Here is a 12,419-nt window from a genome sequence, read left to right on the forward strand (position 1 = left end):
CGTTTTTTTTTTATACCACACTTTATTTTGAAATTAAATTACTTGATCTGAAAAAAAAAAACCCACTAGAAATTAATAAAATGTGTAATTTAGAAATACTGTACATAAGTCCAAGTTGAACTTTCGGAGTCTAATCAGTAAAAACCCACAGCTCAACTTAAAAAACAACAACAACTTTATTTTAGAGGTTCCTAACAGGAACTGTGGCCATACTACAGGAAGTAACATCTGTTGATAGCTGCTATGCTAACCTACCTAGCCGCTCGTTCTGTCTGACTGTGTTGCCAGTTTATCGATTGAACGACGAGGCTAGCTGGTTACCAGTTCACCCAGTGGAGGACCATAGCGCTGCTGTGAACGTAATGACTCACCCATATTTAGAGGTCAGGTGGTATTCTTAGCATTAGCCTGTGTGCCAAGCCAAAGTCCGACAGGCAGACATGGAGACTCGGGGGATTGAGGACATGTTTGACTTTCGTCGGTAAGTCAGCTAACGGCAGGCTAACTAGAACTCCCTGGTTAGCCAGAACAAAGCTAACGAGCCACTGGTGGAGGGGCTGTGTTCCTCATTGCGACAATGTTTTATGAAGTTATCGGTGACGGATATGTGATACATTTACAGGTCAAACGTGTCACAGGGAGTTAAAACATTCGAAAAGAAACACGATAGGCTAATTAGCCAAGTAGCAGAGACATCATGTTGCTATTAGTTACTCTGGAACTTTATTTAGGGTGCACGTCCCAACACTGGTAAGGATATGCATCACTATTTCATTTAGTTAGATATATCAAAAATAACGCTGCCTCTGTTGAAGTTTGTGTTCATGTCCACCTGCTCTAGGAAGTGTTTAGTTTAGGTAAGTTTAATAAACGTGTTGTTTTACTGTTGTATAAAAGGAAAAACTACTTCTGTCACGCTTCAATGAGAATTTGATGTCAAAGAGCTGCACACGAAGGACACGTGTAACAAGTTATTGGAAATGAAAGACAACATTCAGTAATGTCTTTTCAAATGCTGAGTCTGCTTCTTTTCACATTGGTGTGCGGCCATGATTTTTTTTTAAAATTGTAAATTTCTGCTTATGTACTTTAGTGTCAAACTTGCAATAAATGTAACTTCATGACTCGCTGTCAGGCCCAATTTACATCTGGAAATGTATGAGCAGGTCAAACCAGCGCGGGCCAGCATGACGGTAAATCAGAATGAAATGTATTTGTCAAGTTTGAGGCACATACGAAGAGTTTGACTTCAGTTCTGCTTTGCAAGCTTTAAATGGAAATATCTGTTGCAAAAATAAAGGTGTTTTTTAATGAACTTATTTTGTAAACAAGTGTATACAGTCATTTTCAAAAGAGGGAGTGAAGTTATTTTATCCCTATTGATCAACTGTAGAACCACGGTAGGAATGTCAGCCATAAATCCACAGTGAATTTTATTAACACATGAAAACGGTCCTAAAAGAAACGGGGAATTTTGACATGAAACACCTGGAGACTCGCCCCATTTTAGTCCAGCAGGTGTGTTTGCTTACCTGCGGCATTTGTAAGAAGTTAGCCTTGACTTAGAGATGTTAGGTGTGTTTGATTTCATTTGATTTTTCTCCTGTGGAATTGAAACAATCTGTGTGCAGGTTTCCCAAAGATGCCGTGGCTCTCCTGCTGTTGCTCATCTACTCCCCAGTTGGCGTTTGTTTGATGCTGATGCGGATTTTTATCGGCGTTCACGTTTTCCTGGTCAGCTGCGCAATCCCAGATAGCTTTGTGCGGAGGCAAGTACCGGTTAAGGTGGCGTGCCTTCGCCATTGTTCTTAATTGTTTTCTTTTTTCTTCTTTAATCTGTTGGTGTTGACATCTATTTTCGCTTGCAGGTTCGTTGTCAGGGTCATGTGCTCGGTCCTCGGGATGCACGTGCGACAGAGAAATCCTCGCTCCCGGGATAAAAACACCAAGCTCTGCGTATGCAATCATGTGACAGAGTTTGACCACAATATTATCAACCTCCTGACCCCCTTCAATACTGTGAGTGTTCAAGTTTTACTTTAAAAAAAAAAATCAGAAAAGGGGTAAAAAAAAAAAAAAATGTATATAATTTTTTTTTAACCCCTTTTCTGATTATTGATCGCTTTTTCACTCCTTTTCATCTCCGCATTGGGGCTGCAACTAACGATTGTTCTAGTAATCAATTATTCTGACGATTAATTGGATAAAAAAATTGCTCTGTAGATTTTCCCTTTAAGCTCTTTTTATACATTATTAGAGATTAATTAACAGATGCAAATAAATAATTTGGCTCCTTTTTAAAATATAAACATTTCTTGCTTAAAATGCAGCAAAGGAACCACAGCAACAAAGAAATGTACTTCTAGTGTCAATACAGTGTAGGGCTGATCTGTTGACTATCTCTTGAATAGAACCAATTAAGTAAATAGCAAAAGGTGTTTTAAAGGGAGATTTCTTTAGCACAATTTGAACCAAGTGAAGTGTCAGTTGTTTTCATTTTAAATGCAAAATGTTAATATTTTTTGTAAAGTTTTGTTTTAATTGTAGGTTTGTGTTCTTTCAGCAATTTGCCTTTTTTTTGGAGTCTCTATACTCCAGTTAAGGATTAATCTGCTACTAAGCTATTTGACGATTGTTTCAATAATTGATTCATCACGTTTAATCTAATCGATCGTTTCAGCGGTACTCGGCTTATTTCAGTATATTGTTCAGTCTGTCCATAAACGAACTGAGGACACCAACCAATCGGATGCTTAAAGGAGAAGGGATAAAGAAAGACTGCATGGTTTTAAACAAATGTTTTTTTGCCAAATAAAAACCTGGCATGCATTTGCCATCCCAGCCCTAGCTAAAACATGTAGGATTTCCTTTCACTTTCACAGTTATGGGCTAGTTTGTATTGATTCTGTTACATCTTATCTGAATGAAACACACTGAAAATATGCAAAGAAATGAATTCTTTCGCGAGGCAATATGTATGCACTGTGGGGTAAAATGTAAATTTTTTTTCTGCGATGTGTGACGAAGCGCTGCAGCGGTCGGGGCCGTTTTAATCCCTCAGAGGTCGGGCTTAAGGGGTTTAGCTAATAAAGCGTTGCAATAAAAGGTCAGAAATGTTTGAAAGGCTGAAGAGACTCTGCTTTAGAACACAACGTGAAGTTTTTTTAAATCTTAGCTTTAAGTGCTAAAATTGATGAAAAAATGTAATATTTATTGCTGGTTTCATGACACTGAAACGTGCTACACAAGTAAACTTGACTACATCTGCCATGTTTCGTTGTAAGCGGTGAGTCCAGGCTTGGGTAAGCTTGATTTGTTGTTCCTCTGCTCCTCAGCCCCAGCTGGAGGGCTCCACGGGCTTCATGTGTTGGGCCCGGGGCTTCATGGAGATCCACTCGGCCTCCAGCCAGGAAGCGGTAGGAGAGTCTCTCCAGAGGTACTGCTCCGCTGACGGCGCCCCGCCTTTACTCATCTTTCCCGAAGAAGACACCACCAACGGCCGCGCCGGTCTGCTCAAGTTCAGGTCCGTCTGGCTTTCTGTTGCTTTTACCTGCGTGACCGTTTCCTCTAACCGAGGCCAACCTGAATCTTGCAGAGGAACACGAATATTCACAGCATTTATCGGCACGTTTACCTCTGTTAATTTTTTACTAGAAATGGTAAGGTCGTCTTTTACTGGGAAGCTTAAAGCAACTTCTCATTAGATTAGTTTTTTCCCTCGCAGAAATGTGGATAAATATTAGGACTGCAACTTACGATGATCTTAGTAATCGATTAATAATGCAGTTATTCTGAAAATTAATTAGATAAAAAAAGAACTGGCACATTTAGCAGATTTTTCCATTTAAGCCTTTTTTTTATACAATATTAGAAATACATCAAAAGATGCAAATAAACAGATAATCCAATTGCTTAAAAAGAAACTTTATGTTGCTTTAAGTGCAACAACACATTGTTTCATTAGCTAAAAAAAATACTTTTAATATAACATGAAAAGGTCAGGTCTTTCTGCTTAACTTAATATTAGTACAGTGACTATAGATTACCTGATAACTGGATATCAAAAGCCGCTTAAAGAAAATTTGTTTCTTTTTCAAATTTTTTCTTTACAGAATTAGAACCAGGTGAAGATAAAACTGACACTTGAGGAGTTTTGGGTGGAACATATTTACAGATATATATATATTTTTATCTTAAATGCAAAATGTGTGTGTATATATTATATATTTATATATATATCTTTTCTACAATTTTGGCTTACTGCCCAGAATATGTTGTTCTTTCAGCAAATGGCCTTTGTTTTGAGTCTGTATCCTCCAGTTAACGATTAATCGATTGCTAAATGACAATAATTTGAATAATCAATTCATCATGATCATATGTATGGAATAACACGTATGCTGGCTGGATTTCTGTACTGGAGCCGATTTAACCTTTGAACTTTGCATTAACATACATCCTGCACTGGTTGCTAGGGTTACGCCAATAAGTCGGTGCTGATTTCCTGAGGTTTTGGCGATCGGCTGATGCTTACACGCGAAATCAATCTTTTCTTTTTACTGATCTGCTCCACATCTGCAAGTGTGTAAAAATCAGCCACTGCTTCTTCTCTGGTGATTATTAATTAGGCTTGGGGAGCAATTACTTTTTGACATTGGTCCAGGTTGGTTTGTGTTGCTTTATCCCCTCGATGAAAGAAATCATTATCCAAAAACCACTTTGAGTCGGCTTATCTTTGTCCGATTTTAAAATCTGCTTAATGTGAAACGTCTAAATGGAGCAACAAGGTAAACGCTGCATGATAACGACATTATTTTACCATCAATTAGTTTTCTGTTTTGCATTTTTTATGCACTTCTGTTTTAAATGTTTGTTTTTTGTTGGGCTTTTTTTTAAAGGAAGCCGTGTGATATTGTATCATCTAACCTTTACCTCAAGGTTGACAGAATACTTTGTAGCGATTCAGAAATGTGAAGGTTGGGTTTGCTTCTCTCGACGCTGTGCCTCAGCCACATCCAGGTGCTTCCTGTGTGGGCGCCCGGGCTTCAGTTTCCTTTTCCAGCTCAGCGTTTCGGTCACTTTACTGACTCATCCTCAGCTCCGGTATCGTGAGCCGTCTAATCAGCTCTGCTGCTGATTTCAGTCAGAATCTACTCATTTCAATTTGCCGTCTCAGCCATCGATAATGAAATGAGCAAATAACAGTTTGTTCATGTTATCAATGGGACATGTATTTTAATGTTGTTAATATCAGGAGGAAAGTTTTCCAAATAGTGTTTGCTTCAAAGTAAATGTGTATTTTTGTGTGTGTGTTTGCTATTTCAGCTCGTGGCCTTTCACACTGACTGAATCTATCCAACCTGTGGCCTTACGGGTGTCCAGACCTCTGCTTTCTTTGGTAACCGGATTTTAGACTTGTGTGTCAGGTCAGAATAGATGGAGAACATTTGCCAACTAAATCATCTGCTGCTTTATTAGCGTCATTTAGCTTATCGTCTTTCAGGAAATCAATAAAACGCATCTTGAAGCGGTTAAAATCTTCAATGAACAAAATATGACTTTGTTCCAAATCTGATGATATTACACATTTGAAGTTTAATCTGATCTCAGTGCTAAGAATAATCCAGTCGGGCGTTACGGAGAGCTCTACCAGCTCCATGATGAACTCCTTCAATATAAGTGAGGATGTTTGTATACAGATAATGCAGCTTCTCTGTGTAATCCTGGTCATTTTTTTCACATCTGTAAAGATAACACAACCGTCTTTGATGTGTTTCGTTTCTTCCAACAGAGCACAGTAGAGTCCAGCTGGCTAACAGACCTCCTGTGGACATTTTTCTCTCCATGTACAGTGTATCATGTAAGGTACTACATATTTTATCACTACTTACATCTGTTAGACAGGGATAGGGCCAAGGTAGAAGGCAGTGATGGTTCCATGTTGCCATGGCAGCACTAACAGCCTCTGGCTCACCTACTCAAAACTAGTAATGCTGGATACCCAGCTGCAGCGTGAGATAGTTTGAGAATAAAAGTTTCTACAGTAAGTATCGACATACTTTGCGTTCTGACTTTAAAAATAAGGTTTTTGACATCGCCTTTTATTTCAGTTGGCTCCCACCAGTTTCCAGACAAGATGGTGAATCTACGCAGGAGTTTGCCAACAAAGTCCAAGAGGTAAGACTCCCTCATTGGAGTTTATGAACATAAATCACACGTCTAAAACCAAAAGTGGAATTTATTGGACCTCCAGATGCCTGGCAAGCAGATTTAAGATGAACGGGCATTTAACACCAGGTGTCCGCGCATTTTCAAAAAGTTTCAAACTTGTTTCTCTGAAATGAAAGCCTTAAAAAGTCTTGAATATATTTATATGAATTAAAAGCCTTCAAAAGTCTTAAATGTATTTATATGAATTAAAAGCCTTGAAAAGTCTTAAATTCATTCATATGAATTAAAAGCCTTAAAGTTTTGAATTTATTTATATAAATTAAAAGTCTTAGATTTATTTATATGAATTAAAAGCCTTGAAAAGTCTTAAATTCATTCATATGAATTAAAAGCCTTAAAGTTTTGAATTTATTTATATAAATTAAAAGTCTTAGATTTATTTATATGAATTAAAAGCCTTGAAAAGTCTTAAATTCATTCATATGAATTAAAAGCCTTAAAGTTTTGAATTTATTTATATAAATTAAAAGTCTTAGATTTATTTATATAAATTAAAAGTCTTAGATTTATTTATATGAATTAAAAGCCTTGAAAAGTCTTAAATTCATTTATATGAATTAAAAGTGTTAGATTTATTTATATGAATTAAAAGCCTTGAAAAGTCTGAAATTCATTTATATAAAATGGAAAGCCTTAAAAAGTCTTAAATTCATTTATCTAAAAGGAAGTACTTAAAATGTCTTAAATTCATTAAAGGAAATGTAAGTTGGCCTTACATACATTAATCACAGGTCTTACATTTTGTCATGGCAGGACCATTTAATCTCATACATTTTATGTAGGTTTTTTCCCGCGGGACTTTTCTATGGCTTGATTTGAATTTATTGTCAGTTGGTTTTTAAAAAATAATAATTTTAGTCTATTTTAATAGATTGCTTTCTTCTTGTTTGGCTCTCTTTTCCTCTTTTAACTCTAACGTGTGTCGTCTTGCTCAGCTTCTCGCTATTGAACTGGGGCTGGTCTCCACCAAGATTACTAAAGCGGATAAAGCAGAGCACATTAAGAGGAAAAGACATTCAGTACCACAAACGACTACAAGTAAGTAACTGAGCTGTTTTAGACAATCTACCCGTGTGGCACATTCACAGTTTGGGACTTTTTCAGTGGCCGTTTTGTATTCTACAGGTGCCACATCTGGCTCCATCGGGCTGGGCTTCATGGCCCAGAGTCTGGGCTCAGATGACCACCGGATCGCCAAGATGGCCCAGCAGGTGAAGGATGTGCTGCCACATGTCCCAATCAGTGTCATTACAAAGGATTTAGGTACGGACCGGTTTTAATTCTCGTTATTGTTTGTGATTTAACACATGCGTTCATCTTGAAAAGTGAGTACACTCTCAGAAAATGTTGAGGTTTTACGGAACCTTAAAATGGTGAATATGTAACATCAGATGCACAACAATGCATGACTTTTTCGTATCATTAGAAATTTAATAAAGAAAAAACTAGGGTAGAACCATGTGTTATTTTTGCAACAAAATTGAGCGGTGGAATAAAAATATTGAAGCTTTTTTCTTACATCTTTACTGTTAGTTATTCCAAAAGTATTGGTTAGTTAGTATTTTTTTTCCACACTGAACTAAGACAACTTGTGCTACAAGTGCTGTCATTTTTCTCAGTTTAGGCCTGTTGCAATAAAAAAATTGTCCCAGAAATTATTGCAATAATATTGTCATTTTGAGAACATTCTGAGCGAATATAATAACAATAACCCATTATTTATGCAAGTATACCCACACAAAGATAAAAAAAAAAGGTTGAAAGAACATTTAACACTGAGAATGAAAAAGTATTTTAAATATCCAAAATAAGCTAACAAAGCATCCAAAACAATCATTAAAATGGATTATGAAGTCTCTGTAACCAAAAATTGCATTAAAAATAACAATCATTCAGCTTAGACAGGGAAAACAGGCAAAAGTGGCAGGTAGTGCACTCTGACTACTTGGTGTCGAATGTTTGCACCGTTTTTCAAAATGGCGGCTTCCCAACAACATTGAAAGAGAAAATCTCTTTAACAGCTATTCCCCAAATCAAAATTATCGAGTTAATTTTTAATTTACCATGCGATGAATCGATTTATTATTTATTGAGACAGGCTTACCTGTCCTGCATTGTTTCCCCCGTAATTCAGTATTCTTCCAGTTGCCTATTGGTTTTTTTGTTGTTTTCCTTTCAGCTAAAACCAACTGTGTTGACACCACGATAACAAACCTGCTAGAGAATAGAGAGGAAGTGTCGATGGAAGCTACTGGGACGTCAACATACGGAGCCTCCAGGATCAGCTCCTTTCCTTCTGGATCCTCTCCTGCCATAAAGGTTTGACCATTCAAAATGCTGCCTTCACTGACCTCTTGGAACCTACACTTCTTTTTGATTGTAGGTTACAATCATAAAATTGTCTGCTGTCTAAAAAGCAGTAATCCCAGCATCATTCCTACACCTGGCAAATTCAGGTTTAAATTAATCTTTCAATTTGACCAACATCTTTGTTGCAGCAATGCAACAAAGATTTTACGTCCTTTTTAAAAAAAAGCTGTTCTACGGGTTCCAGTTTTGGCCGATGCCGATTTTTTTAATTATTTTTTTGTCTGAAAATTTACTTGGCAACAGAGTTGGTAAAGGGCACAAGTCCTTCCAACCTCAAAGACATGGAGGTCATCACCGATGTTAACTTGTCAGAATACGTTGAAAAGCTGGTCATCCATTAAAAGAAATGATTGACTTCTTTAATGCCTAGGAAGTTTCTAAGAAGGGCATAAATAATCAACATGATTTCTTTCTTTTTTGTTGTTTTTACATTGTATTGTGTTTTAGGACATTCCTGTCTCGCTTCCTGTCAGAAACACATCTTAGTTGCTTCAAAATAATTCCAAATGTGGCAGTGGTTTGAATAAATTTAGGCCTCTTGGTTCTTCATTTAGCATAAATCTAGATCAGCTAGTCCCAGAGTCTGAAGCTAACGCCTTGTGCCAGAGGGGATGAGATCAGAGAGGACTTCCAACAACATCCTGAAACAACTTCAGTCTCACAAACATCACGGCGGTTTATGCCTAAAGGATCTTTGGATTGTCATGGCGTTAGCATCGGGCGGTACTTTACCCAGAAAAAAATGATTATTTTCACGGAAAATGGAGGCAGGCAATGGTCTTCCTGGTCTGAACGTGTGCTAAGAATGAAACTTGTGCAACATTTCTGGCCTGAGTAACTCAAAAAACTAAAGCAATGTAAAAATTAATCATAGAAATAGTGTTCATACAAACTGCTGTGATGTTTTTGAGATTAGCGTTGTCGTACGTCCCCTCTTGTACTTCCTGTTGGCTTAAATCTGGATTTACATTCAATCTCTGCAGGTAAGCTACTCACTGCTGATAGCCATTTAGCAGAACCACACACCAAAAATCCTAAACTGTCCCTTTAAGTACTAAATTGTGAGTTGGAATTGTCTCAGATCGGACTGTGGACTCCGACCTGCAGCCCAGATATATACAGACGCAGTAATCTGTCCCAACGTTTACGTGGTAGAACAAATTTCATATGTATTCAAAATCCTGGGAAGTCCAAATTATTATTTGACTAATGCGGTTCATGCTTTTACCTTTCCTCTCCATAGCCTGCTGCCAAAGCGTTTGGGAGATCGCCAGCTGACAGACACATGTCTCTCCAGCAAAGAAAAGAGGCGTTGTATAATTATGCGAGAAGGTGAGAGGGTTAGAGGAATACCTGCAGGAATATCATGTTTTAAACGACTTGGCACCCAAAAATGGCAACGCAGAACATTTTTACGCCGTAAACGTGAAAAGTTACTGAACAACATCAGCGGGTTCCCATTAAAAGTAGGTGGAGTGTTTGGATGCGCTTTTGCTGCCCTCAAGTGGCCAAAAAATAAATAAATCCCAGATTTTTTTATACTAGAAAAAAAATACAATAAATGGGGGTGATGTGGGGAGGAATGTAGTTTACCTGCAGTGTCATTCAGAAGTTTATGAATATTTATCATCAGCATGAATATATTATTTAGTTTGGGTTTTTAATTATGTGTTTGATTCAAACATTTTCCAATGTGGAAAAATGACTAAACAAATTGAATTCGTTTCTGAAGTAAGAATTAGACGCATACGTTTGAATGTGCTGTGCAATTTTTTTTCACATTCAAACCTAAATAAATTATGCATATAACCTCAAGAATGTATTGATACACCCTCACAAATCTAGTCTGTTTTGTAGCACATTCAAGCAACATGGCAGTTCACAGTGCTTTACGTCATAAAAACATTAGACGGCAACCATCTATGAAACCAAAAATAAACATGACATTTTATCAAAAATCAAACGCATATGCTGATCAATGTTCCAGTTACTACTATTTAAAAGCAACTCTAAACAGGTGGAGGGTTTTTTAGCCTTCATTTAAAGGATGTCAGTGTTTCAGCAGTTTTGTAGTTTTCTGGAAGTTTGTTCCAGATTTTTTTGTGCTGCTTCACATTTAGACATTTTCTTCTAACAAATATATAAATGCAAATTGCACCACAACCACCTGCTTTATGGAAATATAGAGGGGAAAAAACATAATAAATTAAAACCTAATATATATATATATATATATATATATATATATTTATTTTAATTGAAGATGTTGAATCGTTAGTCACTCCTGGAAAAAAGGAACAATTGAAACGAATCGCTTGAAATACATTCATGCTGACGAAGAGCGGACTTAAACCTCCGTATGCAGACAGTAAACAATAACGCCTATGTTTTGTTTGAGCGAGATTAATTTCACTAACCAGCAGTGGTCTTCTGCAGACGTTACATCGAGAAGCACGGACTGGACCTGGAAGACGGCCACTGAACAAAACGTCGGATCGTTGGAAACTGGTCGGAGGGAGGGAGGCATCTTCAAGCTGTCCTGCTGTCTACTTTTGAAAAGTGATTTTTATTTTCTATCAACCCCGTCGAGCTGGAAAAGGAAAAACAAACAAAAAAAAAAACTAAACTGGTTTTGTTATCCGCAAATAATGGCAACAAAGTATTCAGAACATGTATACATTCATTGAATGGTGATTTTATGCATGTGTTTAATTCTTCATCCTGGCTGAGACATAATTTTGATAACGGTTTGTATAACAATCCACTGACTGTAAATCATCTATTTATTTTTATAATGTCAGAGTTGTTGATGAAAATAAAGTTCAGCTTGACCTTGCTTTCAAGAAATTATTTCAAACATAAGGTTTGTGAGCTTTCTTTATATTTATATATATAAATATATACGTATATGTGTGTTGCCTTTAACTTTGCTGATTTAAAGTTTCCAGTTCTGCCCCGCTGTCACGCCTTTGCTCTTCAAAACAAGAGTTCCTGGCAACCTCATGATCAGGCACGTGCAGGGGGGGGGGGCAAAAGGGGCTTGAGCCCCTGCCCCATTTATCCTTGATGCCCTCAGTGCCCTTTTTTAGGCGTTCAGGCAGAGCGTCAATAGAGGTGAAGAGCGACAAATTATTTTGCTATTTTACACTTTAAATGACACAACGTGATTTGGTGCAACGTCTTTAGGCGAGAATGTAAGTGTGTCTGTCTCAAATATCTACTCGGTTCATCAACACGTCACCTAATTGCAATGTTGCTCTGACATTTTCGGACAGCCAGCTCCCCTGGTCAGCTGTTAGCTGGTCGGGCGCTCCAGGTTCGGTACTCTGGAGAACGCCTGACTCCTGGTACATAAAAACTCCCGCTAGTTTTCCCCACTGATAATATACTACATTTGCTTTGCATTAGTAGGATCCAATTAAATTCTTGATTAATATGGGTTGTTGCTCTGTTGCTGTACAGTGTTTTAAGATCTTGTTCAATGTGCCCTTTTTAACTTTGAGCCCCTGCCCCTCCAAAGTTCTCTGCACGACCCTGCTCATGGTGCATTTAAGTGTGCCTCGTACACGACGTTGTTAGAACCTGGCTAAGCGAGGGATAAACATTGTTTACCAGACGGGTCGTACCATATGAGAAAGTTATTAAATCGTCTTTTATCATCAACTTGTAAACAGTTTTTGTTTTTTTTACAACACTTCCTTAATGCCACCACTGAACTTTTAAAAATGGGTTTAATTGATAAAATAGAATAAAAACGTTTTTACTGTAGAATGGTTACGTTTTAAAATGTCCCCAAAAAATTCAAAAAATATAACTTG

The 12,419-nt window shown here is 37.4% G+C and overlaps 1 protein-coding gene across 1 annotated transcript; it reads left to right on the forward strand.

The window, feature by feature from the left end:
* Positions 1-220: 220 nt before the first annotated feature.
* Positions 221-11,451, forward strand: aup1 (AUP1 lipid droplet regulating VLDL assembly factor). The gene is made up of 12 exons (XM_032554234.1): positions 221-481; positions 1,632-1,769; positions 1,869-2,019; positions 3,336-3,523; positions 5,326-5,398; positions 5,792-5,865; positions 6,111-6,177; positions 7,167-7,269; positions 7,357-7,494; positions 8,411-8,550; positions 9,845-9,933; positions 11,038-11,451. Exons 1-12 carry the CDS (start codon positions 441-443, stop codon positions 11,081-11,083), a joined length of 1,248 nt encoding a protein of 415 aa, XP_032410125.1. The 5' UTR covers positions 221-440; the 3' UTR covers positions 11,084-11,451.
* Positions 11,452-12,419: the final 968 nt, after the last annotated feature.

The sequence above is a fragment of the Xiphophorus hellerii genome, chromosome 23, assembly GCF_003331165.1.
Source record: "Xiphophorus hellerii strain 12219 chromosome 23, Xiphophorus_hellerii-4.1, whole genome shotgun sequence".
Lineage (NCBI taxonomy): Eukaryota > Metazoa > Chordata > Actinopteri > Cyprinodontiformes > Poeciliidae > Xiphophorus > Xiphophorus hellerii.